Source organism: Grammomys surdaster, unplaced genomic scaffold (genome assembly GCF_004785775.1).
Source record: "Grammomys surdaster isolate TR1022 unplaced genomic scaffold, NIH_TR_1.0 100, whole genome shotgun sequence".
Lineage (NCBI taxonomy): Eukaryota > Metazoa > Chordata > Mammalia > Rodentia > Muridae > Grammomys > Grammomys surdaster.
This window is the reverse complement of record NW_021604579.1, coordinates 3,110,352-3,138,138: the sequence shown is the minus strand read 5'-3', so window position 1 is coordinate 3,138,138 and position 27,787 is coordinate 3,110,352. Positions and strand designations below refer to the sequence as shown.

At 49.2% G+C, this 27,787-nt stretch overlaps 1 protein-coding gene across 1 annotated transcript in view; it reads right to left on the bottom strand.

The window, feature by feature from the left end:
* Cfap57 (cilia and flagella associated protein 57) overlaps positions 1-27,787 on the bottom strand; it is a 75,965-nt gene that overhangs the window by 10,927 nt on the left and 37,251 nt on the right. The window contains exons 12-21 of the mRNA XM_028787986.1: positions 25,179-25,334; positions 23,587-23,680; positions 22,598-22,788; positions 21,751-21,924; positions 20,001-20,159; positions 17,299-17,442; positions 12,064-12,180; positions 10,108-10,242; positions 9,866-10,009; positions 1,943-2,075 (exon numbers count right to left, since the gene is read on the bottom strand). Of these exons, the coding sequence (XP_028643819.1) occupies positions 1,943-2,075; positions 9,866-10,009; positions 10,108-10,242; positions 12,064-12,180; positions 17,299-17,442; positions 20,001-20,159; positions 21,751-21,924; positions 22,598-22,788; positions 23,587-23,680; positions 25,179-25,334 (1,447 nt within the window). The remainder of the gene's footprint in view (positions 1-1,942; positions 2,076-9,865; positions 10,010-10,107; positions 10,243-12,063; positions 12,181-17,298; positions 17,443-20,000; positions 20,160-21,750; positions 21,925-22,597; positions 22,789-23,586; positions 23,681-25,178; positions 25,335-27,787) is intronic.

Here is a 27,787-nt window from a genome sequence, read left to right as displayed (position 1 = left end):
CTCCCCCCTTCCTTAGTGTGTGCACAGGTGCACATGGAGAGGCCACAGGAGGCCATTCTGTTTCTTCCTCTCACTCTCCACCTCTTATCCCTTGAGAAAGGCCTCTCACTGAACCTGGAGATGGTTGTTTTTGGCCAGGCTGGTAACCAGCAAGCCCCTGGGATCTTCTTGTTGTCCTTTCTCCACTTACCCTGCACTGGGGTTATACCTCCGTTTTCACCCCGCCAAATGCTGAGACTACAGGTGTATGCCATTATACCCAGGGACACTTGTGGCAGACTTTCTTCTCTCCCCCATCCCTTTCTTCTCCCCCCCCTTTTATGAGGCAGGGTCTCATTATGTAGCCCTGACTTCCCTGGAACTCACTATATAGACCAGGTTTGGCCTCAGACTCACAGAGGTCCACCTGCCTCTGCCTCCTGAGTGCTGAATTAAAGGTATGAGCTGCCATGCCAGGTTTGTAATATTTTAAGAGAAGTTTTACAGTTGTTGACAGGCATATCTGAGCTTTACCCTCTCCCAAGCTTTGCTGACCCAAAAGAAGGTGACCTCCTCTCTGAGAAATCCGCAGCTCATGCTTTACGATAGACACTGTGTTCTTGTGTCCATGTTGAGGACTGACGATGGTGACTTTGGGTATCGCTCTGGTCCTAACTGTGTACTAACTGTAATCTGATACAACCGTATACATGTGTATATACATGATGTTTAACAACAGAGATGCATGTGGTCCAGGCACTGAGAGTCACTAGGTGACCTCATCGTTGTGTGAACTCCAGATAGTTCAGGACAAGGCACCAGGATCATATGTGGAACTCATTATAGACTTCACATAGTTACGTAGCACAGGGCTCGACATAGATTGCAAAAAGTAGCCCAGAGAGTTCCCTTGGCGTCCTGGAATCCCAAGGCACGGCTCTGGGACGCTCCAGCACATCGAGTCTTTGTTCCGGAATAGCACTCAACCGAAGACAGGGTGTGTTAGCTTCGCTGGCTTACCCTTCACAGAGATGCCTTATGTTCTTGGTTTGTACTGATTGTCAGGTATGAAGATGACAGAGAGTATTTATTGCCACAGAGCCTGTGGAGACTAGAGGCTGTTGGTCAACATTCCTTTCTTAGAGAACTGTGTGATATGTTTCTCATGGAAATTAGTGGGAGGAAAAAGTTTATTCTCCTGAGAAAAAGCAAACAAGCCAAACCCCTTTCTTTCTGCCATGCAATGACAGTTGTGTAAACTAGCCCCTTTTTGAGACAGGGTCTCTCACACTTTAGCCCAGGCCTTGAGCTCATGGCAATCAATGCTCCTGCCTTGGTCTTCCAAGTGTAGGGATTCACTATCATACTTCTCTTTTTCCCATTTTGCCTTGGCTAACAGATGTTCAGAGGCACTTTAATGTGTCATTGGAGTCACCAACTTAGTGAACATTTCTTATGTAATGTCTCCCGCCCTTTAAATAGTTTCTCATCATTTTAATTGTACAGGTCCCTTACACAATTCTAAAATGGAGAGAGAGAGAGAGAGAGAGAGAGAGAGAGAGAGAGGAGAGAGAGAGAGGAGAGAGAGAGGTAGGTTTAAAAATGGAACACGTTTTTTAAATTCATGAAGCCTGGTTTGAATATTCACAAGACACTGCAGAATACTAATGTGTTTGATTTCAGGGCACTGCCCTAGACCTCCTGGGGGATGTTACATAATATACAGCAAGCACTTTTCTAAAACCTGCAGTGAGTTCTGAATGCAGCTAACACCGAGGATTTCAGACAGGAGCCTAGGGCAGTCAGTGAGAGCGTGTATGTGGGCAGGTCCTCAGATCCTGCCTCGGAGAGACTCTGAAGTGTCATGGGTGGATGTGACCCTGTATTGAAAGAAGCCAAAGAGAGACCTGCTCATGGCTGCCACCGAGTCTTGGTCTCGGTGCCCAGCCCCCAGTGGCATTACCTGACTCTGGAACTTCTTGTGCCCGGGTTTTCTTGGACACCTTCAGGGCTGACTCAAGGTCGTAGATCTGGGAACGGGTTAGCTTCAGCTCCCTGCGGAGCTCATTGATCTCTTTGATCAGAGAAACATTCTCCTTTAAAAAAGAAGGGAAGACGGTGAGCATGATACGCAGGTGCTCTGTGGATGCAGGGTGAGCCCTCCTGGGCTTAAGAACCCAGGGGCCCGGACCTAGGTTAGCCCTCTGGATCCTGCACCCAGCAGTAGCCTCTGTCCTTCTCATTGCCGAGCCTTTCAAGGTACCAGCTAACTTGATTTCAGGTGGACTTGGCACCTTTCCTGCCCATCTGTGCTCTTTCAAGCATCCATAACAATGCTTTCCTGGGTACTTTGAATATGCTTTAATGCGCACAAGCATGGCAGCCCTTAGAGAGGCTATCACTATCACCTGGCGATGGTTCTGAAAATTGAACCTCGGGCTTTATGAATACTAAGCATTGCTCTACCACTGAACTAGACCCCCTGACCCTATAACCATAGGTTTACAGAGGAGGAAACTGAGGTATCGGAGAGGTTATATAAGTAGCCTGAGCTACAGAGTTAGCAAGTAGCAGAGCCAGGATGTTAACTTCAACAACACTTTTAAGCACTGTGCTACTCTTTCCTCATACCCCCATTGATTTGGTTAAACTAAAGGACATCTATTAGGGTCTTAGACGCAACAACAGATTCTTGCCATCAGCATCATGCTATTTAGTGAACAACCCAGACAAGCAAGCAGCTATTTAACATCTGCTATATCCACCTATTTTATGTTTGCCTGATAGCCATCTATTTAATAAGTCTTTACTAGGTACCCGTGCTGGCTAGTTTTATGTTAACTTGACATAAGCTAGAGTCCTCTGAAGGGATGGAACCTCAGTTGAGAAAGTGCCTCCACAAGATCTAGTTGTAGGGTTGTGCCATCCCTGAATAGGTGGTCTTAAATCTATAAGAAAAAGGGCTGAACAAGTCAGGAGGAGCAAGGCAGTAAGCACCATCCCTCCATGACCTCTGCATCGGCTCCTGTCTCCAGGTTGCTTCTTGGTTTGGGTTTCTGTCCTGACTTCCTTTGATAATGAACAGTGATATGGAATGTAAGCCAAATAAACCCCCTTTCCCCACCTTGCTCTTGGGTCCTGGGTTACATAGAAAGATAGACACTCGAGAGAGTGGGGCTGACTCTGACTCCTCTGCCTGCTCTTGGGACCCTTTTCCTCCTACTGGGTTCCCTCGTCCAGCCTTGACATGAGGGTTTGTGCCTGGTCTTATTGTGACTTGTTAGGGCACGTTTGGTGGATATCCCTGAGAGGCCTGCTCTTTTCTGAAGGGAAATGGAGGAGGAGCAGATCTGGGAGAGAAGGGAGGTCGTGGGGGAGGGACTAGGAGGAGAGGAGGGAGGGGAAACTGCAATCAGGGTGTAATATATGAGAGAAGAGTTTAAAAAGAATGAAAGTGAGATCTGGTCCCTGCTCTAGGACTTTACAGTTCAGTTGGGGTGGGAACATATTTGTGTTGCTCTGGCTTGCCAATGTGACGGTCAAAGGCACATAGAAAGACGATCTTGTCTGAATGACAGATGGGCTCTTAGGAGTTGACTCCAGGGCTGAGGCTTAAAGGACTTAGCAAAGAAGAGAGAAAAGAATGTTCTAGTCCATGGAACAGCAGGACAAGGGGACAGATGTATGACATGGCTGATATGGGGTGGGGGGTGAGTTTCTTTTTTTCTAATTTCCTGCACCTCAAATCTCTGCTTCAACTTCACACTTAGCACTCAGGTCCTCAGATATCACCAAGGAGGACTCTCTATCCCTGTAGGTATGGAGTGACTGGCCTCTTCATTCTCAGAGCCATAGCCTCAGGATGCAGCCTGTTTTATACATGCCTGCAAATATATCAACTCAGCATAGTTAAATGGAGCTGCTGACTCAGCAGTTCTGATGCAGGTTCCGAGACTATTCTTTGTACGCTCAAGTGTGTGTGTGTGTGTGTGTGCATGTGTTGTACATGTATGTGCATGTCTATGTGGGCATGGAGGCCAGAGGGAGACATCAGGTGTCCTGCTGAGGTTACGGTACACACACAGTCACAGCAGCGTTACATGTGGGATCTGAACTGAGGTCTGCACACTCGTGCAACAAGTGCTTCACCTACTAAGACGTTTCCCCAGCCCAAGTCTCTGCTTTTCTAAGTGGCAGTACCTGTCTCCAGGCTCGGTCTGCGTAAGATGGCGCTGTTTAGGACCACACTGAAGAGCGCTGGGTGGGGGTGTTGGGCCAGAGCTTGGACAGCATGTCCTCCTCTGCTGTGAGGAAGCGCCTGTGGAGCCCTTGGGAGAGCAGGGACTGCTAGAGGCTGTCCTAGAGTTTCAGCATACCACTATGTTTCAACACTCCTCACTTTAAGGGCCCCTCCATGTTGGAAGCCGTGCCCAACGCTCACTGCTAGTCCTCATTCTCCAGGCCAGGCTCCAAGCCTGTTTGTCTGAGTTCAAGATTTTTCTCCATCTAATGCTTTACTTTTTTTTTTTTTTTTAAAGCCAACCCAGGCCCTGGCGACGGGTCATTCACATTTCCTTTCCAGATGCTGTCTAGTAAAATTCCCTGCCAGTCTCCCCTGGATCTTTTCCATGCCGCCTTTATATCATAATGTGATACTTCAATACATTTTTTTTTATTGGACACTAAGACCTAGGGCATTGCTCTGCCTGTGAGGTGTGCTCAGTAAATATTTGTGGGCTGGATAAGCAGGTGAAGAACATGGTGGGCAAAGAGACAGAGGAGAGAGTCTTTTGAGAGCCACAAAGAACTCCTGGGCATGCTCACGGGCCTGGGGGTTTGTGGGGGTGGGGGCACTTTACCTCTCTTTGATGGCTTTAACTTCACTTCTGCCACATTCAATAAAGGAAGAACACTGGGACAGAGACTAGAGGCTGTGGGTCCCAGTCCCTCTGCGGTCCTTTCCTGTCCTCTCAGGTTCCTCTCCTAGGCACTTCCAACCACTGTGTCAATGAGCCCTATCAGTTCCCTGTCTGAGCCCGGTCTCCCACTGTGATGTGTCTCAGCTGTCTGGCAGCCCCTTCTACTAGTGGAGCAATTCCAGGCAGAGTCCTAGGTTCTCCCCACCCGCTTGGCAGCCACAACCCTGTGACCGGGATTTCAGGCTCCTGGCACCCTTTGGTGTGAATGTCTGTCTCTGACCCCACTGCCAGCTTTTTGACACCGCCATGATAAGCCCCTGGAATATGGCCCCATTTTCCCCCTTTATTATTTTATTTTATATGTGTGGGTGTTTTGACTGTATACACCTGTGCATCATGTGCATGCTCAGGCCCCGAGGAAGCCAGAACAGGACATTAGATCCCCTGGAGTTACAGATAGTCATGAGCTGTGGGTGACAGGACTCAAACCTAAGTCCTTTGGAAGAGTAGCAAATGCTCTTAACCACTGAAGCATCTCTCCAGCCCCGCAGGACGCCATCTTAATGGAGTGTGGCTGAGGCCAGAAATCAAATGCCCAGGACCCTGCATCTGCTTGTTTGTCCCTTCATTGACCCTTGATCCTCAATGTCACGGTTCCTGATAGCTATCTATGAACTGGTCTTTGTGCTAAAGATGGAAGTCTCACTTGGCTGTAGTATCTGGTATCATTTGAGTCAGAAGCATGAACCTAACCCAGTGAGAGGCAGGGATGAAGGAGGGTGGAGACTATCTCAGCCAGGAGCCCCGAGGGAGCAAACCCAACAAAAGGCACTAATACTGTGATGATAAAAAGAATGCCAAGAGTACCAGGAACTGTGAGGCTAAGCAGCCTCCATGCGCTCAGTCTGCAAGCATCACCTCATCTTATCCTGCAGCAGCCTCACGGGGAAGGTATTCTCAGATTCCTGTGGCTATGAGGACATCGAGAAAGTGGATAATTGGGGTTTGAGTGTGGCAGTGTCTGCCTCCAGAGTGGCGCCCTGTTTCTACATGTCTACTGCCTTCTACACTCTCCTCTTTGTCAGTCTTATTCCAGTGACTCAGACAGGAGGATAGCCAAAGATACCCCAAGAAAGACACAATGAGTTTCCTAAAAATGTTTCCTAGGGTGGCTTATGTTCTGAGGGACCCAAAGGTCATAGTGATGTCAACTGCATGTAATTTTGTAAAATTAAAAAAAAAATAGTGAGCTCAACAAGTTTGCTAAGGCTTCTCTTCCTGCTGGCATCCTGGCAGAGAGGGGTTATAAATGTTTCCAACTGTCCAGACCTACCTATCTCAGCTACTGGGCGGCAGGAGAGATCTGATCAGTTCCAAGTTTGGAAAATCCCAGGGCAGTCTGGAGACACTAAGATGTTTATGTGGAGGCTTTGAAACAAGGTAACCAGGGCCGCCTTAGGCCTTTGGAACAGAGAAGTGAAGACTTGGCTGAACTTTCTGATAGTGATGCCAGCGAAGGGAAGGGAATGTCCATAGCTCCCCCTACTGGCTGCTCTGAGTTAAAGCCTTTCAGGGGAAGCTGCTCCTAGGTGTGTGAGATCTGGCCATGGATGCCAGATGTGATCTTGGGAGCCTCACGGCTGTTAGCAGGATCATCCACCTGCACAGATAAGCCAGCCTGTCATTCTCCCTCCTTTTCCCATCATCCTCCTGTGCCTGACATGGTATCTCAATGTGTCATCTCTACACATTTGAAATGCCTTTGGTATTGCCACATTCCTCTCCCCAAGCTCTTTTTTGACCCCTAATCTGATGGGGTTTCCTGTCTCACCGGCTTCTTTCCTTGCCAGACTGAATTCTCTGCTAATGGAGCCCATCTTTACGAGACAAAGACAATGGTGTCCGAGAAGTGCTCTGATCTACATTCAGGATGAACCACAGGTCTTGACAACATGACCCAAGGCTAAGAGCCGTTCGTTCCCGTGGGCTCTCGCTGCCTTCGATGCTCTGCAATACACCGAGGTCTGTGGATTCAGGAGCCCCCACACTCAACACCACCCCAGTCTCTGCTTTTTCTCAATCTCTTGCCTCTGCCCAGAAGCAGGGCCCTTCTCCCAGCTGGCCCTCAGCTACCCACCACCCACCCGGGGGCCAGACTTTAATGGCTCTCACTCCTTTGAGACTTTGAGGACCATGTTTCCTCTGTGGGCCCAATGCCACTGGACAAACATAATGGTCCATATCCCTCAAGAGCTCTCTGAGGGTGGGAATACTTTTCGATCTTGGAATCCTCCATGGCTGAGACACAGTTCATTGTGTAAGTGGACCTTGGAAAACATGTAGGGAAGGGATGAAGTGTGTGTCCTAGGTGTTTGTACTGCACAGCAACTATGATTTCCATATTTGTATAAGCATGCCGGGGGAATGGTGTGGGGAGGCCCTGAGTGCCTATCTGGATATACAAATGAGATGGTGGCCCCATTCTTTTTCCTCGGTTATTTTCCAGTGAGTTGCTCAGCCACTGTGTCTGCCCTGGCTTTCCTTAGCCGGTATAGGATACAGCACTGGAGCCCTGGTGGCCACCCCGGAGGCTCCTAACCACCATGCACTAAGGCACTCAGGGCACCTTGCCAGCACCTGGGTGTGTGCATCTGGACTCAGTAGTGCTCCTCTTTCCCTCCCGGCGCAGGCCGCAGGTCTCCCTGGCCCATGAGTGATGAACTTTTAGAGTCATTTACTTCCACAGTGGCTCTTGACTGATTTCTTTGTTGGGGTAAAGGAAAAGAAATGGCAGTTTTGAGCCCTAATTCTGTACCAGGGCAGTGGCTGCTGTTTGTCTTGGCCAAGCGTTGGAGCAGCCACTGGGGTCGGTGTCATTTGCCCTGTGTTACAGATAAACAGAGCAGTTTCTGGAGGCCCAGAGTCTCCTGGCCACAGAGCAGTGAGGTGCTATTGCCTTGGTCCATATGGATTCTGTGTCCGTTCATTTCTCACACCCTGGGTGGGAATACAGTTCCTAGTTAGGCTTTGCATGCATAGGCCCTGCAGCCTCCTGTGACTCTGGCCTGGTCCTCTTGCTCAACCTCAAGATCAAAGAAAACAGTCTTGGGACCCAGAACAGTAGTTCTTTGAAAAAGAACATTCTTTTTAAATGTCTTCTGGGCTGGCCATGTGGCTCAGTGATAGAATGTTTACCTGGTGTGCATCGAAGCCCTGGATTCAATTTCTAGCTCTTGAGAAGAGAAGATCTTTCTAACTTTTTGCAAGCCAGTCTTATCCAGAGCCCTGATATAATCAGCGAGAAGTCTCTGTGTGTGCATGTGGCGGTGCTGGTGGGACCCAGAGTCCTGCCCCAGGCTCCTTTCTTTCTCCAGATGTTGTCTGAGTCACTTTTCTAGATCCACAGAAGTCACAGCACACAGATTTCCTTCCTCCTTCCCTTCCTCTCTCCCTTCCTTCATCCCTCCCTTCCTTCCTTTCTTCTTCTTTCTTTTCAAGACAGTTTCCTTTCTTTTCTTTTTTTTTTTTTTTTTGAACTAGCTCTGTAGACCAGGCTGGCCTCAAATTTAGAGATCTATCTGCCTCTGCCTCCAGAGTGCTGTGATTAAAGTAGTGTGCTACCATGCCCGGCTAACACACAGGTTTTAATGCTTTTAAAGACAGAAGACTCTCTGGGATCCACCTCATGGGAGCATCAGTTGAATCTGTTCTGCTGCCTGCTCCTACCTATCATTCTCCAGGGAATGGGGCAGGGGAAGAAACTTGGCAGCTGCCCTAGTACCCTTCAGCAAGCCTCTGGTCTCCTCTTCCTTACTTCCTGGAACTGACTTTTGCTTTAGGTTTCTGCTCAGTGTGGAGAGAGGGACCAGTCCCCAGAGGTCCCCAGGCCTATGTGCAGAGGTCCTCTACTTGGCAGTGAGACAAGGTGACAAATACCCTGTTACTCTGGTCTCACTGCCTAGCTTCCTGTGCTCAAAGCCCATGTTTTAGGTAGGCTCTTAGCAAGGCTGTGTGAGGTTGCTGGTACCAAGGGACCTACCAATCACATCTGCTCCTCTTTCCCTGTCTCTCAATACTTTTATGGTCCAGAATAGAAATGATTTGAATGGATAGTGGGAAGGAGTGCTGATTTTACAATGGGGAGAGACCAGCTGTGCCTTGGTGTGACCTGGATTGCTGTGTGCTCTGCCCAAATGCTTGTAACTCTACAACCTAGTATCTGGTTTCAATTCAAACTGCACCCTGTTCCCATCCCAGTATTTCAATTAGGATGTTAAAATAATGTAACCATAAAAATATGTGCCCAGTGAGATTCTGATGTTCTCTTTTGATATAAATTCTTATCAATTGCCTCAGAGGATAGTGACACCCAAATGGAAATCTGGCAGAAGCATCTCGATAGGTAGTCCCAGTAAAGTGCCTGGGTGGGGGCGGCAGGAACAGGGCCAGGCTCTCTGAACTGTCTGCTGAAGGATCCTGGGACCTGGGTGTGGAAAGCTCGTTAAGTACTATCGCCGCCAATACTGTGGGCGTGGTTCAATCTGGACCGAGAGATAAGGGTAAGACCTGAGGCACCAGAAAGGAAGACGAGGCAGGTGGAGACTGGCCAGGAGGTGGAAAGAATAAAAGGCAGCAAAGCTGGGTGGTGAAAGGGAGTTGGAAACAGAGGAGAGAAGGGAGCAAAGGAGTCAGGAGAACTGGGACCTGGATGCATCATGGGTAATGGAGAAGAACAAGGCAGGTCACTAGCTTGTCAGGGATAAGGATGGGATGGCAAAAGGAATAGGGGTACCAGTGGGCATGACGATGCCTAGGTGGGCTCTTTGGTGGGTCCCAGGTGACAGCCAGGACGAGCTCCAGGAGACCAGAGAGGAGGAATTGTGAGAAAGCTGTGGGTCCCAGCATGTGTGGGGAGCCTAGCATGGGTGGTCTCGGGCCGCGAAGGGATGCATCCCCGCATCCGTTACCTGCATGATGCGGACATAGTCGGTGCGATGCAGCTCGCCCTCCTTGATCACTTTCTTCTTGAGTGTGGCGAGGTTCCTCTCCAGGTGTTCCCGCTGGCGGGCGTACTCTTGCTGCAGGTCTGAGTTCAACCCTGCAATCTCCACCTGGCGCATCGTATGGGGAGACACTCAGCCAAGGAGGGGGATGTGAAGCCCAGTGCAGGGCAGTGTGGGAGGGCGAGGGTGGGGCACTCAGAGCTCACCATGTCTGCCCGCTGCACGTACTTCTCAAAGAGACCACGGATCTTCTCCTTCAGCAGCCGGGGGTCCTGGATGTATGCCACACAGTTGTGGAGGTCTGTCTTAAACCGTCGGACCAATGCTTCCAGGTCCCTTTCCTGTAATCAGACATTTATTCCTGGGACAGCGTGCTCCATGTGGAGGAGCAGGGGCTTCAGTCAGAGGCTAATGAAGGGGTCCAGAGTGACCTCATCTGGAATTGACACCTGACTGTTGGGGCCCACCCTGGGTACAGAAACCTAGATGGGCAGCCAGTCCTTTGGTAGCAGTTGTGAAATGCTTGTGCACCTGCCTGAACAGCTGCCAAGAAAAAGGGCTTGAGACCACACACGTGGCATCCCTATTGCTCTGGATTCCTTTAAGGGCCTCAGGCTTAGACGATGAAAGGGAACTCACATGGTCACACTTTCTGTTAGTGCCAAGAAAAATATATCATTCTGTCTCACAGATCCTTACCCGGGGCTGCCCCATGCCCCTTAGGACCTCACTAGTGAGTATTTCCTTGGACAGTCAGGAGCACTGCTGTGGGTGGATGAGAACCCTCTACGGATTGCTGTAGACTGGACTTGCTTTCCATCTTCAGCCATGCTTTCTGACAGCTACCTTCGCTTACCCAATACGGTGTCTCCTTTCTCTCTTCTCTCATAGCCCTTTACTGACTTTCTCCTCTCTCTCTCTGTTTATATATACACAGATATATAAAATCTCTCCATATATATATCTTTCTCTATATATTTTGTGTAAAGGTTCAAATCACTTATCAGCCCTTTCAGCAAAGAGCATGGCCACACCCTCTTATGTGTGGCTCTGCAGCTTTGGCAGTGTATGCTGCCAGGGTTTGATGTGGACAGTGGAAAAGTTCAGTCTGGTTTGAAAAACATCTCAGTGGCCTGTGGAAAGAGTGCACAGCTGCATCCTAGCCCAGAGCCAGAGGACCAGGCTTTCCCACGCTGGTTCAGAGTAAGAACTAGCTACGGGTGCCCAGGTGGGGGGTTTCCTTCCCCTCTCATTTCTCTGCCTGGTTTGTTCTTATTTTACAAAACAAAAACACTGGGATGGGCCAGGTGTGGTAGCACACACCTGTAATCAACAGCACTTGGGAGGCAGAGACAGGACTGAGATTCTTGGGCTACACTGTCAGTTTCAGGCCAGCCTGGCTACAGAGGGGAGGTACTATCTCAAAACATGTAGGGAGCCAGAGAGACAGCTCAGTGTGTGAGAGTGCTTGTTGAGCCAGCATGAGGATCTGGGTTTACAGTCCAGCATCCAGATAAAAGCCGGGTGGGTGTGACCGCACACACCTAAAACCCCAGCACTGGGAAGCAGAGATGGGAGTCACTGGGGTCCCTGGCCAGCCAGTGTGGCCGAAGAAAATGACAGCTCCAGGCTGAGTGACAGACTCTGTCTCAGGGGGATGAGGTGGAGAGTGATGGAACAGACACCTGACTTCCTCCTCCGACCTCAGCACATGGGCATCGGTGCACACACACGCACACGCACACTCACACAAGTATGAGCACCACACAGGAAATAAACAAGACTGAGGTGGATGGTCTCTAAGGTTCTCCTAACATCAGCAATTTTGAGGTGGTCAAAGCTTTAACCACTAAGGACAGATGATCTTTTATATCATGTTCTTCTCCAGGTCAAACAGGCCCAAGGCTAAGGGTGTTCCTTCCTGTAAAACTAGCATGCTGGCCCTTTCCTCCCTACACCCAAATTGTTTTATAGTCTCAGATGAATTTGAACATGTAAATCTGTGCAAGCCTGGAACCAGACAGGCCTGTGGGCAAGAGCGTGAGTTAAAATGGGAAGTGTTTCTTAGCAATGGCTGGCTCCGTCTCGAGGAGCCAGCTGCCCATTGCAGGCAGGTGCCAGATCCCGAGGCCGCGCGCTGCCAGACTCTAAAATCCTCGCACCTTCTGCTGCTCTTTGCGCATCTCCTGATCTGTGGCTCTCAGCTTCTGCAACAGTTCTGTGATGTTCAGCTCCAGTTGCGTGTTCTGTTTGTGGAAACGCTCCAGCTCGGCTTCCATCTACAGAGAACCAGGGGGATGGAGGCATGAGCAGGGAAGTCAGGAGCAAAAGCTGCAAGCTCCTGACAATTACAGTATGATGTGGTGGGAATGAGACCTCTCTCCTTACTGCTTGCCATCTTACAAGCACCGCTCTTGACGGATAGCACGCTCACTTGGAGTCCTGCACTCTCTGTGGCCAAGTTTCCTTCTCAGTCGCCTGCCCTTCTCTCTTTTTTTTTTTTTTTAAAAGATTTATTTGTTTATTTATTATATATGAATACACTGTAGCTGTCTTCAGACACACCAGAAGAGGGCATCAGATCTCATTACAGATGGTTGTGAGCCACCATGTGGTTGCTGGGATTTGAACTCAGGACCTCTGGAAGTGCAGTCAGTACTCTTAACCACTGAGCCATCTCTCCAGCCCTGCCCTTCTCTTAATGGTGCAGATTCCTCCTTTCTTGCATTCTTTCTAATTCAGTTGCTTCAAATCCTGAATTCTCAACTCCTGCTCAAGTCAGGTCTCTCCAAAGAAATACCTCTCTCACCCAATTTGGGAGGGTGTATGAGTGGAGCCTGACCCTCGGGTCCGTAATCGTTCTAAACAGAAAGTTGAGGCTTGTTTCTAAAGTAGAGAGTTTTGAAGGCCCAGAGTGGCAAGTGGGCATCTTCAGTCCAGGGCATAAAGCAGAGACAAGCTGGAGACAGACAGTCTGATCATCTAAGGGTCAAAAGAGTACAACCAAGGGCCATCCCCAATTCAAAGGGATGGCAGGAGACACCAGGGAGCATCTGAAAGCCTTTCTCTCCCTTACTAAATCTGTCTCACTCAGGGCATATCTGGTTCAGATGAACCTGGCTGTGGAGAAGCCCAGTTCCCACTCAAAGCATAGGGTAATGTTTGATGGACGGCCCAAACCTGATGGGCACTAGTACCTCTGGTGGTTCTAGGGGGGCTCACTGGCTGTTTTTAGGGGATGGGACAGTTCATTATTTGGTGTGTTGGGTGGAGGTAGGCGGAAGGCCCACCCTCCAATTCTATCATCACATTTGTAGGTTCCTGTCTACCTCCAGAAGGTCTGAGATGGTGAAAGAAGCTGCTCTCATGTTCTGGGCACAGAGGAATGCCTCTTTATTAATGGAGGCATTTGACTAGCTAGAAGAGCCCTCTGAGGCGAGCCTGGCATCTGGGTGGACTCTGTGAACATCTGATGAAGGAAGGAAGAGCAGGCATTTGTGCTGGGCGGGAGTGGGGAGATGGAGGGCTGGGAGGGGAATCTGGAACTGCCTGCCTCCGGAAGAGGCGTGGCAAGATAAACAGGCAGAGGTGCAGAGACTTCCCTCCTACTGGGAACACACAAGAATGGGGCTTTGCAGCAGCTAAAACCAGAATGGGCACCATCGGGGTTGGGGAGATGGTTCAGTGGTTAAGAGGACTTGCTGGTTTGGCAGAGGACCCAGGTTCTGTTCCCAACACCCACATGGTGGTTCACAACGCTCTATAACTCCAATTCTAGGGGATCTGATGCTTCTTTCTGGCCTCTGTGAAAGCCAGGCACACATATGGTACACATGTATGCATGCAAGTAAAACACTCTTACATAAAACATATACAACTAAATACTTTTTTTTCCCTTTAAGCAATGAGCACTGTAGAAAGCTTAGGAACACAGAACTGATGTAAAGGTAGTTTCTGCATCCTAGAAGCCTCCAGTGTAAAAGGGTGAGAGAACTGAGTCAGAAGCTGATATAAAATGGATCAAATGTCATCTGTGGTAGAGGCAGAAGGTGCCCTGTGTACACAAGGGACTTGAGTAGGGGCCCGCCCTGGGACAAGGAGCTCTGGCTGAATGCTGTAGGGAAAGTATTGGATGACAAAGTAGGAAAGAGAACAGCAGGTGGAGACAGCCTGCTTACAGAGGACGGTCAGTGGGTAGCCAGGTGCATTTCTGTGGGCTGGCATTGGTTTAAATGACTGTAAGATGGCACAGCACTGGAGGCAGGCTGAGGGGCCCACCACACTGAAGAACATCACCAGGAGCAGCAGCAGGGACCAGCCTCTCAGAGGTGGGCCTACATAGAGGTTACATCAGAAGAGAGAAAGCCAGGAGACTAGCTTCTCCGGGGAAGAAAGATGGTGTCCTATGACAGGGAAATGGCAGTTGGAAGGGACAAAGGATGCTCCTAATATTCAGGGCCCCTGAGGTCGTGTCTGAGTGGCACGGCAGACCTCTTACCAGTTCCGAGCCAGAAGAGACAGACTGGGTTAGGTCTGTCATCTGGAAGTGGCTGTATTCTTTGCCCTTGTTCTTTCCTTCACAAGCAGAGCCTCACATTACTTCAAGGGTATAAATATAAGCTGTAAAATATGTAAAGTGTGAGCGTCTGGCTGGAAAGCCAGAAGACGAGCCCAGAATGTGGGAACAAACATCTCTCGCCCAGCATGGACATCTCATCCACTTTTCTGTGTTATTCCATGTGATAATTCTCAGTGGGGAGGGGTGGGGGGGTGGAAGAAACCATTTGTCTCTCAGTGGACATTTGGCAGTGTCTGGAGAGGTTTTGGATCAAAACAACCTAGGCAGGGGGTGCTTCTAACATCAAATGGGGAGACAAAGGTTGGTGCTAAAGCCCTTGACAGCTCACAGGACAACCCCTCCCATCCCCACAGCAGAGAATCAGCCACCCCAGAACACAGACAGTGCTGAGAAACCCTGCTCTAGAGGAACAAATAACTGAATTGAAAGGAAAACCACAAGGACCCTGGAAGAGATTCATTTGCTCCACAGAGAAGCTGGAGAAGCATATATGAAGTGGAGTATCTCAGTCAAGGCTGGCTTTGTGTTCATTCACTGAGGTCTCTGTACACAAGTCTAGAGCTTGAGCCAGCCTTCCTATAGGAGAAGCATCACAGAGACAAGCAGTGGCTATTTCTGAATGTGTCAATAACACCAAGAGGAAAGACTCACAGTCAGGGGTTCCTGTAAAGAACCACGTCTGGATAATAGCTCTGGAATAAGGGGTGGGCATAGAGTGTGTAGTGTGTGTGTGTGTGTGTGTGTGTGTGTGTGTGTATGTATGTGTGCACATGTGCACATAAGGATTAGCTAGGAAGGTCTCTGCCCTATCTTCCCAAATGAGGAAATTCCCTGCTTAGAATCAAGGTTATGTTCAGCCTCCATCACTGCCGGGGGCAGTGAATGATCCCACAGGTGTTTTGATAAGAAGATCTTAGGGCAGAGCCATTATAAATGCCTGTATAAAGGAGGCCTGGAAGAGCCTGCCACAACCCCTTTCCTCTTCCCTCAGTGTGAGGACACTCGCAAGTCACTATGAGATACAGATCCCCCCCACCCCCAACCTTCTGATGCCCTGATCCTGGACTTTCAGCCTCTAGGATGCTGAGAAAGATTTTTGTTTGAAAGTTCCCAGGCTGAGATAGTTTGCTACTGAAAGGTCAAAGACAATTGCCATTCCTTGGCCCTGAGGTCACCAGCATATGGCAGAAGGTCCCAAGAAGGCAGCTCTGTGGTCAGCTGGGGGCAAAGAGAACACCGTGCTGACGCCATGGGGAAAATCAATACCATCCCTTCTAGATCCCATCCTCAGGCTGATCGCTGCTTGATTTCTTTACTGAGCCTCTTGGAGCAAAGGCATTGTAGAACATATCAGGACCACCATAGCCGGTGGGCATCTAGACAGGCAAAGCCGCTGACAACTGACATACTAGCTCAGAACCAATATCTCGAGAAATGGAAAGGAGAGTGGGGTCCTGCTCTGTACATGGGGTCAGGGAAGGTATCTTTGAAGAGATGACATTTAAGCTGAGACAGGGAAGATGAAAAGCTGGTCCCATGACGATCCAGGGTACAGTCTTCCAGCCGGGAAGGGGGGGACCCTACCACAGAGACCCTAAAATGGGAGAAGCCTGGCTTTTCTGAGCTGTCAGCAAGCTGGTGCCGGAGGAGGGGAAAAAGGCATGAGACGAGGCTGCAGAGAGACGCGCAGAGCCTTTGGGTTTTATTCTAGTGGGATGGACACCACTGAGGAGTTAATTCTATGTGGAGGCCAGGCTGTGGCCTGAGTCAGGTCCAGACAAGAGATGGAAGGGGGTGGTGGTGGTGAGATGGCTTGGCAGGCTAGCCCCAAGGACTTGAGTTCCAACTTGGGAACCCATATGGTGGATGGAGAGAACAGACTCTTGTCAGATGTCTTGGGCCCTCCACATGCTGTGGCAAGTGCACCCCCCCCCTAAGTAAAATAAGTATAAATCAGTGTTTCTTCTAAAGAAGCTATGGTGGAGGCTTACAGAGGGCAATAGCTAGCACTGAGCTTAAAATCTGACTGGCTTGGTGTTGGGGATGCTTTCAGACCTGGGAGTTAAGTCAAGAGTAGAATTAGGAAAGACTTTTTTGTTTGTTTGTTTTTTTCTTTTTCTTTTTTTTTCTTTTTTTTTGGTTTTTCAAGAGGAAAGACCTTTAAATCTGCATTTGACTGAAAAACAAACAATAGAAGGGGAGGGGGAAATTCTGGTGGAAATGATCAACAATTCAATTTTAGGTCCTCGTGGCCCCAAGTCCTAGGTGTCTTGTACCCAGTGGGAGCCTGACGGGTAAACAGAATGCCACTAAAATGTGCAGGCGCCTGGGCTAAAAGGACTCTAGAAATCCTTATTATCCAGCCAGCCTAACTTCTAATCTCTCGGCTTTGTCCTTTGTCCTGCCTGTTCCCTAGAACATATTCTTACTTATTCCACTCTTGGGCTTAAGAGCCATTGAAAACTTCTGATTCCCTGTCAGAAGTCCAAACACTGGACCCTAGCCTGGGCCCCCAACAACATGTCCATTTGAGAAGGAGTGCTCAGCGCTTGGAGGCAAGAGCATCTTTTGGCTGAGTACATACCGCCCCCTGGTGGCCAAATCTTCAACAGCTGCATCTCCCATTTGCCATTGCAATAATGCTACCCCGACTCTCTACCCCCACTCAGCCATCTAACTTGCTTTGGGGAGCTGGAAGTCTTGGATGCCTTGGCTGTGTGAAACATTCTTTCTCATTTCCCCTGGGCCAGTGAATGACAGGGTTAGAGGGGACAGAGGTCCTGAGGGGCAGGGAGTGTGAACCACAGCCCTCCCTCACCTCCTGGATCTGCTCCTTCATCACTTTGATCTCGTTCTCCTTCGGTTCTATCTGCTTCTTCAGCTCCTTTATTTTGTAGTCGAGGACAAACTTGAATTTCTCTAGCTCTTGGTTCTTCTTCTTCAGATCATAGATTCGCTTCTCCTGGAAGTGAGAAGAGAGAGAGAGAAAGAGAAGTGGCTGACGTTACAAGGCTCCCTGGCACATGGGAGCCCTGTAGGTTTGAAAATACACAGCCATGAGGCTGCATATGGGTGAGGCTACAGACTACTGGCCACACCGCCCGGCCCTGTACAGGCTGCGTGAGGCAGCGACTACTCCACAGGAACTCACTCCCTTCTGTGTAGGTTGTGAAAGACAATGTCCTTCATCCCACACTGAAGTTCTTCTGCCTCATGGCCTTGGTGCACCTCTATCAGCAAGCAGAATCAGTTCTCCTCTCTTGTATCTCATTGGATTTGTGACTCGCTGGAAACCCAAAGAAAGAAGTGGGCAGGATGCCGTGCGGCTGCCAAGGCTAGGTCAAACAGACAGGCAGCTCCCTGCCTGGCTCTCCTGGGACATTTCCTGTGGTGTAGGCTAGCTGCACTGTAAGGGGTTTGCACACACTGAGCCAGAGAGAGAGAGAGAGAGAGAGAGTGAGAGAGAGAGAGAGAGAGAGAGAGAGAGAGAGAGAGAGAGAGAGAGCACACTTAGGGCTCTGTGGCTGAAAGACTCAGATAAGTCCAGCCTTCTTACCACCCCTGCCCTGGGGATGGAGCTTGGCATGTAGGAGACACAGCCACTGTGGGTGTTCATCTTCTAGCCTCTAGCTTTTGGAGGCACCTCCAGTCTTTCCAAGATGAGTTTCCCTGACATTGGGGTCAGAGGCCAGCCCTCTTGTTGGACCCTGTGCCATTCCTGACCCTAAGAGGATAGCAGCACAGCTGTTTGTTTGGACCACTGAGTTTTCTGGTAATCTGATGGAAGTGGAGCAGGGACTGTGTGACATTTTCCCGTCACAGCTCTGAGAATTGACACAGTCCCCCATCCTTAAGGCAAAACCACTGACTGGCGGGACAGACACACAAGTAAATGCAAACCCAGAGTGTGATGTGTGATGCAAGGAAGTGGGGCGGGGCACAGGCATCGTGGTGGTTTGCACTGCCGCAGCAGGAGAGCAACCTGTTTCAGTGTGATGCACTGGTACCCAGAGAAGTTAGAAATGAGGCTGGAGAAGCGGGGGAGGACACAAGGAGGACACAAGGCTTTTGCCTCTTGGGACAGAGAGTTCAGAGGTCATTCTGGAGGCTAGATTTTGCTGATCTCTGCTGTGGGTCATGGGAAGCTACTGGAGGATTTTCAGTGATGGAATAACTGTGCTAGTTTTATGTCAACTTGACAAGGAGCTAACATCATCTGAGAGGAAGAAACTTCAATGAAGAAAATGCCCCCCATAAGGTGAGGCTGTAGGCAAGCCTGTAGAGCATGTTCTTAATTCATGACTGATGAGGTCCAGCCCACTGTGGGTGGCGCCATCCTTGGGCTGGTGGTCTTGGGTTCTGTAAGAAACTGGCTGAGCAAGCCATGAGGAGCAAGCCAGTCAGCAGCACTCCTCTGCGGCTTCTGCTTCAGCTCCTGCCTCCAGGTTCCTGCCCTGTTTGAGTTCCTGACCTGTTTTCCTTCAGTGATGAACTACAGTGTGGAAGTGTAAGCCAAATAAACTCTTTCCTCTCCGACTTGCTTTGATCATGGGGCTTCCTCACAGACGACAATGACCTAAGTACACTTGCTGCTGTGGACCAGGGCTGGGAAGGGGGGAGGCTGGTAAATTAAAAGGGGGTTACAATTTTCTTCGTTAGGAATGCTTGGTCTCTTTCTTGTCAATTTCCTCTTTGAGAATCTGAAGAGACCCCTGCTCCGACTCCAAAGACCAGACCATATACAAGACTTCCTGTGCAGAAACACCATGCAGTCAGAGGCTCACAAAAATCCTTACAACCCCTCATTTCTGAGGAAACAACAGGACAGCTTTGAGAAATTGCTTAATGCACAATGCCTGGTCAGCAGAGGGGCCTGTGCCAGGACCTACTTATGCAATGCTGATGCCCATGTGTGGCCACAGGAGAGTTCTGTGTGATGAATGGATGCAGGTGTAGACGGAGATGTGGGATGGAGTCTGGGTTTGCTCAGGAGGATAGCAACTCCTGGATGTTGAGGTGGTGTGCCCATAGAAAACACATGCCTGTCAGCTGAGGATTCTGCACAAAGCCATTCCCATCTCCCTGGGCTACCCAGTAGTTACAGGACCAATGCTGTGCGAGTCCCCTTCTGACCAGCAGTACCATGTGGGCAGCGTGGCAGATGAAATACCCTCAGCCCAAAACATGGGCCGTCCTAGGATGCCTGGCTCAGTGGAGAGCAGGGATCTGGGAGCCAGCTGATCTAGGTTCTTATCTGAAGTCTGTCCCCTACAAACTATGAGACGTTGGGCAGTAAACTCAGTCTCCTGAAACTTGCCTGCATGAGACACAACCCCTGGTTGTTGGTGGAACTGAGTGTGGTGTGTTGGCACTCATGAGCTCCATGTCAAACACACAGTGGGCACTTTGGAGACTGTTCTTTCTCCACCAAGTCAGGTAAGTGATCTCGGAGAAGCCAGAACCCTTTCAGCTCTGGGTCCCTTCGGGAAGTGGCTGGGAGGGGCAGCGAGCAGCTCTTACCTTGTCTTGAATGGTCTCATCCCTCTCCTGGATCTCTCTCTTGAGTCCTTGGATGTCTTTCTCCAGGGACTTGATGACTCCCTGCAGCTTCATCTGCTCCGTCTTGAGGAGCTCAATGTCATTGGTACGCTCTTCGATCTCCTTCTGCAGGCTGCTGAACTGAGGAAGCAGACAGCAACAGTGAGGACCCCTGGGGCCTCTGAGTGGATCCTCATCTCCTCACCTCAACTGTGGGTGCAGCTGACCTGCCTCTGGGAGTGAAGAGACCCCATCACTCAACATCCATGGGCTTTGGGGAGTAGATTCTGTTATCACTGTTATTTTCTGTGGGGGCAACCTTTTTGTAAGTTGACAAATACTCCCCCCCCCATACTTGAAAATTTCATAATGGCATACAATGTACTGTGGCCATACCCACCCCTGTACTACCCTCCCCTACCTCTGTCTCAGTTCTGACACACACCTCCCTTCTTCATAACTACTTTCCCGCTTACTGTAAGGAGACACGCTCTTTTTATGTAGCCAGACTGGCCTTGAACTCACGATCCTCCTGCCTTGGGTCCTAAGTCCTGGGATTACAGGGATAGGCTATCATGCTTATATTGTTTGTTCCAGAGAGTGGGTTTTTCAAGAATTTGGAACAGTTCAGTATTTTTCCAGGTCAAATGAGTGATGGACTGACTATCCACTGTAATCATATCCAGGTCTATTGAAGGTTCTCACCTTCCTAATGCTGTGACCCTTTAATACAGTTCCTCATGTTGTGGTGACCTTCAACTATGAAATTATTTTGTTGCTACTTTATAACTGTAATTTTGCTACTGTTAGAAATTTTAATGTAAATACCGATATGCAGGATACTGATATGTGACCCTTAACCTGTGGGTCGGAACCATACTCTATTTACTGCAGGAGAGAAAAGTCTGTCTATAAGATGCTTTAGAGACCCACTATCTAGATGGACCATGGTTCTTCTGAGACCATGCTGACCTTGGGAGTTGGTCAAGGTCACAGAGATGAGCCACTGTAGCCATGTCCATAGAGGGAGAGCCTAGTTATCCTGGGAGTCCCAAAACAGGGCAATTTCTAACAGGAAGCTTTGATTCCTAATGGGCTTGCTTTGAACTTAGCTTCTCTGTGGCTAACCATTAGAAGAAATGAAGTTCTATGGGGATCTGTGGATGGGGGTGCTTCTTCCCTCAGCATCAGTCAATGAAACGGCTGCCTCATCTTGCAGTCAGAGCATCTTACGCTTCCCACCCACTCTTCTGAGAAGAGGTCTTTGAGTGGGAATGTCCTGAGCCGAGGCATCTCTAGGCTGAGCTGCTACCCACCTCATCCTCACCCCATGGCCATTTCCAGCGAATCCTACTTGTCCCTTTGTTTCCTTGAAAGGAAAGCTCAGAGCATCATTTTGTGCACAGAAAGCCCATGAGAAGGAAGGAAAGGGTCAGGGGTGGTGGTACACTCCTGTAATCCTAGGACCTGGGAGAATGAGGCAGGAGGATCATGAGTTTGAGGACAGAATGGGTGTTGCAGTGAGATTGAATCCAGCCTGGGATACACGGTAAGTTCCAATCTCATGCTTCCCCAAAGAGGATGGGAAGCCAGATGTAGTCCTTTCTGAGGGTCCTGGAGGTGGGACCTCTGTGTGGTCACCCAGGGCTGACTGTCTACTTGCCCCTTGCCCCCAGCCTCCTCTGGGATGCTTCCAGGGCCCACCCCTAGGTCACCGGATAGCGGCCCCCACCTTCTTCCTCATGATTCCCGTTTCTCCCTTGAGCCGAAGGTTGGACTCCTTTTCATCCCGAAGCTTTCTCTCATACTTGGTTTTGATGTCTTGGATCTCTCTGTCCTCATCTTCTTCAATCTGCTTCTTGGTTTCCTCGAATTCCCGAAGCTGCTGTCGGACATCTTCCTGTGCCTGGCTCAGAGTGGGGAAGGGAGAGAGAATGTGTGCTGAGGGAAGGGGCCATGAGGCTGCTGTGCTGAGGGCCTGGAATCACAAGTGCGCAGAAGCCTTTTTCATGAAAGGGAAGATGAGTTAAATCACAGAAACGGAAGCCAAGGCCCTGTCCTGTCTTCTGTCTGTCTCCTGCCTGTATGTCTGTCTCCTGTCTGTCTAAGTCAGGCCTCAGGGTCTTCCTTCCACCTTCTCTTCTTCTTACCAACAACCCCGAACCCTGCTTGTCCTGTTTTATCTCTGTTCTTCTGGGACATGGTTTCTCTGTGTGGCTTTGGCTGTCTAGGAACTCTGTAGACCAGGTTGATCTCAAACGCTGAGATCGCCTGCCTTTGCCTTCCAGGTGCTGGGATTAAAGGCATGCGCCACCACCTGGCCCAGATACATCTTTAGAGCGCTCAGCTCACTGTAATTATATTTATGAAATTATTTGGTTATCTCTTCTCTGAGATGTGGGTGCCCTGATGGTAGAAACCTTGTCTCCTGTGCCCATACTCCCAGGGCACAGTGCCTGCTGCACACAGTAGCTGGGGGGCAGGTGACCAACTGAGAAACTCTAATTACCCCACCCCAAGCTGATCCATGCTGCCCTTCCTCACAGACAGAAAGGTGGAGTGCGGCTCCCTGGCATCACCTCCTCTAGAAGGCCGGTTTTCTCCTGGAGTTTGGCCTCGTAGAACTCTGTCAGCTCCTCCAGTGCTTGGCTCTTTGTCTCATCGTTATCCCGGAGCTGCTTCTCGTATTCCTCCTGCATCCTCTGAGACTTGAGCTGCAGCTCCTGGTACTTCTCGTATTCAAGGAGCAGCTTCTGGTTGTTACAACATTCTGGGGAGAGGCAGGGGCATCTGGGTGGTGCATGGGCAGGCAGCGGCAGCCTCCAGAGCCAAGGTTCAAGGCCTGTCTAACTCCAGTGACTGCCTCTGTTTATATCTCGCCAAGTGGCTAAGCTCCCTGCTCCCAATTCTGGACAAAGAGGAATAACTTTTATGAAGGAGCTGGTAGGAGGCATTTGAGGGTTCAGGGCCAGGGAAATGTCCAGAGTATGCAATACAGATTTTATATCCCCATTTTATAGGTGGTCAAGCTGAGCCTTGGTAAGGCCAGGGGATACCCTGGATAACACAGCAAGGACGGGCTGAGACTGGGACTCAGCAGTCTGTCAGGTTCCAAACCTGAATCTTCCACTGGGATGTAAGAGGTGGTGTGTGGGGCTGGAGAGATGGCTCAGCGGGTAAGGGCACTGACTGTTCTTCCAGAGGTTCTGAGTTCAATTTCCAGCAACTACACGGTGGCTCACAACCATCCGTAATGGGATCAGACCTCTTCTGATCTGGTGTGTCTGAGGACAGTGGTGGTATACTCAAGCACACAAAATAAATAAAATCTTAAAAAAGAAAAAAAGAGGTGCTTTGTGTGTATTTTGAGGAATGGGCAAATACTCAGGAAGGAAAACCTCGGTGACGTCCAATAAAGTAGTGTATTCGTAGACAGTCATACTCCCTGACTTCCTCTGTGTCTGGGGTGGAGGGAAGAAGGGGCATCTTTCAGATGCTTATCCTTAAACTGCCTATACCAACTCTGGCTAACTGCCCTTAGCCACGCGGCTCCCCCTTGTGGACTCACCCAGGTCTTGCAGCTCCCGGGACTGCTTGTCTATGAGCTCTTCTAAGCGTTCTCGGTGACTGATGTCCTGTTTCTCTTTCTCTGTTTTTAAAACCTGAAACAGAGAGTTACTGTTTCTCACTTCCACACATTTGCCAAGGCACCAATAGGACAAGAGATACTTTTACTGGCAACATTGTTATTCATAAACTTTCCTTAAGCCCTTACTTTGCACCAGACATTGTTCTGTGGAGCTATGAGCACATGGCTACCTTTTATCCACTTCGTATTTCACTTTGAAAGTTCTATGCTTTTGCTCTTTATGCACACATGGTAAAATAGATTCCTCAGCAAAGAGTTTGGGTTTGGACATGGACCAGGAAGATTTTGAGGAGAAAAAAAAATCAGGGATTCATTCCAATCATCTACTACTGATGGCTCAGTGTGGTGGTGGACACCTTTAATCCCACCGCTCAGGAGAAAGTGGCAGGTGGATCTCTGGGAGTTCAAGGCCAGCCTGGTCTATGCTATGAGTTCCAGGCCAGCCAGAGCTACACAGAGAAACCCTCTCTCAGAAACTAAATCAAACCAAACCAACCACCCAACCAAACAAATCCAGCAAAAGCCCTAACTGAACGCTACTGGCACATGGCTGTCTTCAGTATGTTTGTTCATATGTAAGTATTTACTTGAGACAACCAGCTCCTGGCAGGCTGAGGGTGCCACCCTGGAGCCTGGCTTGGTGTTTAGCTTACAAACAGCACCAAACTAACACTTGATGCCTGGCCGAATGAATTATAAGTAAATACATGAATACGTTTAACAGCCAAGAGCTTTTCTTTTTTTTTTTTTAAGATTTATTTATTTATTTATTATATGTAAGAACACTGTCGCTGTCTTCAGACACCATATGAGGGCATCAGATCTCATTGCAGATGGTTGTGAGCCACCATGTGGTTGCTGGGATTTGAACTCATGACCTCTAGAAGAGCAGTCAGTGCTCTTAACCGCTGAGCCATCTCACCAGCGCCATGCCAAGAGCTTTTCAACCAAACAGACCCATGAAGATAAGTTACCAGTACAAATACCCATTGAGCCAAAAGACGTGGATGAGTAGGCCAGGCAGGTTTTGTATAGCACAAAGACGGGCTTATAAATCCCTGGGCCGAGCCTAACTACACACTGCTAAGATAAATTTTATTTCGGACAGTCTAGAAATCAGCACCTGCTAGTCCCTTCTCTAGCATTCTTGTTATTTCATCTCTCAGAAGTGAGTTTTTCCTGGTTACAAAAATAAATACTCACTGTAGACAACCTAGAAATTACCAAAGTATATGAGGAACAAAAGATAAGTTATCTGTAACAGCGGCTTTTGGGATAGTCATCCAGTACCTCTTCTCCACGTACCTGTTTTACCTGGCAGTACCCTTCGCTATAGAAAGCTTTATACTCTGTCTGACCTGCTCAGTCCCCTGTCATACACATCTCCCCCCAGAAGCCAGGCTTAACAACTCAACAGTACAGATGCCCTTAGACCATGCAGCTGGCCCTGTGCTCAGCAACACGGAAGGTGCTTATTGCTGAGGCTGCGTGCTCGGGCTCCCCAAACACACCTGGTTCTTTGTCTTTAAGGACTCCATCTCCTGGATGAACTTGTCCGTCAGCTCCTTGATCTTCTCCGAGTAGTTCATGTCCTTCAGCCGGAGCTGATACTCATTCTCCATTTTCAGTTCTTCTACACGTGTCTTCAGCTCCAGCATGATCTGGGCCTTTGGGAGAAGGATGCAGAATCAGGATTGCTCACAGTAGTGGGAGTTGAGATACATGAACCTGTGATCTTGACCTGGGACCCACTGCTCTGACACTTCAAATGTACTACCAGCTAGAACTTGTCACCATTTGCCCCACAAGATGTACAGGTAACACGAGGACACAGAAGAGTGTCTTCATTTATCTTTCCAATATGTGCTCAGTGGCCCTACTATGTGCCAGTAGCTCTCATGTCTCCCTCAAATTGGCATAAATGCTACCTGTCTGGTGCCTACTGGGAACCTCTATTTAATCTGGCTACTTTCCCCTTCTTGTACTTGGCATGGAACTCTTTACTACTCCTTCTTAACCTCATCTTATGCTCTAATTTTAAAAATTATTTCTTCAGATACCAGCACTTGGTAGCTGTTAAATGATTTGCTTTTTTTTTTAAATTTTGTTGTCTTTTTCTTTCATTAGAATTTAAGCTCCCCACAGGTGATATATTTGCTGGTTTTGTGCTCCACCATAGTAGGTACACAGCTAAAACATAGTAGGTACTCAGAAGACAATTCCTTTCTCTGTGTTTGGTACTGGGCATCAAATCCAGGGCCTCACACCCCTAGAGTTCTATATTGGTCCACACACCAACCCCAGAAGCTAACTTGTCCCCATGAAATGCATAGACCATTGAGGCAGCCAAATAAACATATAAATTACAATTAAGTGTCCAGTGACATGGGTCACTGTCTGCTCTCGTGTCCTTTATTCCTGTGCTTACGTCATTGCCATTGGTTTTACGAAGGTCCTACTTGTGCTTGGCTCCAAAGTCTAGTGTTTGTCTTTCCCGTTACTACCACGATTTTCTGAAAGCCCCGTCATATGAGTTACCCTCATTTCCTGAAGAGTCAATGCTGAAGAGTGGGAAAGGACTCGGGTGATTTCTTCTCGCTCACCTTGATTATATTCCACACCCCCACCTTGTCTTTGCTGGTCTGTTTCCCGTACCTCCGTGTCAACAGGAGTGTGTTACATTTGTCTCTGTACTCCTAACAGGCACCTGGTATGGACTGAGAGGAGGGATGCCCACTGGGGTCCCCGTGTAGTTTGGTGCCAGTTGGAAGCAGAGGTAGAGGGGTGTACGTTTGGAAACCACTGAAGTGTTACAGGACACATGCTTGGTGTATGGCGACTGGCGGCGAGGCTGGCTTTGTGGGATGCGGACTTCCTGATGATGATGGACAGCAGAGCGTGTTAGAGGTGAGGTGGTTAGCTGGGGGGTGACTACAGAGTTCAGGTGAGAGGTGGGAGGGTAGCATGGAGAAATGGAGAGAGTGTAGAAAGAGATTCTGGAAAACGTGCCCAACTGGCTCTGTGGTCATGAGAGGCGTTGGAGGACTCCCTGGGTGACTGGCTATACCTGGGATGGAGTTGATCTGTCTGGCTTCACTGTGCAGAGCCTCATGCAGACGCAACAGCACCATCAGTACTGCTAGGTGTTCTGCAGGTGTGGTCCCACAGCCTGTGCTGGACCAGGGAGATATTTATTGTTGCGAGTGGTCCAGTTTTTGATGTGGGACATTCAAGGTGCATGTTCATTGGCCTTCTGTATTCTGCCACTGCGTTGCTGCAGAGTGTCTTTCCATGGTAGGAGTCTTGTCACGATACTTCCTGACTTAAGGTCTATCTGCCTGAGCTCCATCCTAACCTTTTCCAGTCTAAGACAAGTAAAAGCCCTCTGTGGTCTCAGATTTTCTCCAGCTTTCTTCTCTGCGACAAATTCTACTTACAGCTGCTAGGCCCATCTTCCTCCATCTTCCTGGAGGTTCAACCCTGTGCCCCTCCACACACTGCTGGTTGGATATGGAAGTCCTTTTGTTCTGGTAGTGCCATGCAGGGCTTGCATCTCCGATACAGCCTGGCCTGGGGCGGAGTCCTTCCCCTGTGTTTCACAGCAGTGATCTCTTGTAATACCACTTCAGCTTGCTTCCCTGCTTTCTTTTCCCTGGCTTTCCTCCCAGGCTTCAGGCACAAAGGGACCCTCTGTGTCTTTTAACTCTGAAGCTCCAGCATTGGTGGCCTGTCAGGTAGACAGCAGACGCTTCTGTTGCCAGCACGTGGAGTTGTACATCCAAATGACTGAGTGAGTGAGTAAGTCCCCGGCTGAGAGATAGTTACATGGAATATCAGAGAATAAAAAGATGGGGAGCTGGAATTAGGGAGAATGTGGAGTGTCACTCAAGGGATGTAGAGAGAGGAGGCTGAGAGGGAGCTGGGGAGAGGTTTGCAGAGAATCATCCTGATGGATGTGGGAGACGAGGGAAGCTCAGGAAGTGGGACACACACACACACACACACACATACACCACACACTACACACACACACACCACAGAGAGAAGAGAGCAGAAATGTTTGCCACAGGGAGGCTAGGTCCTCCTCCCCCCTCCTCCTTTGCCTTTCATAGAGAAAGAG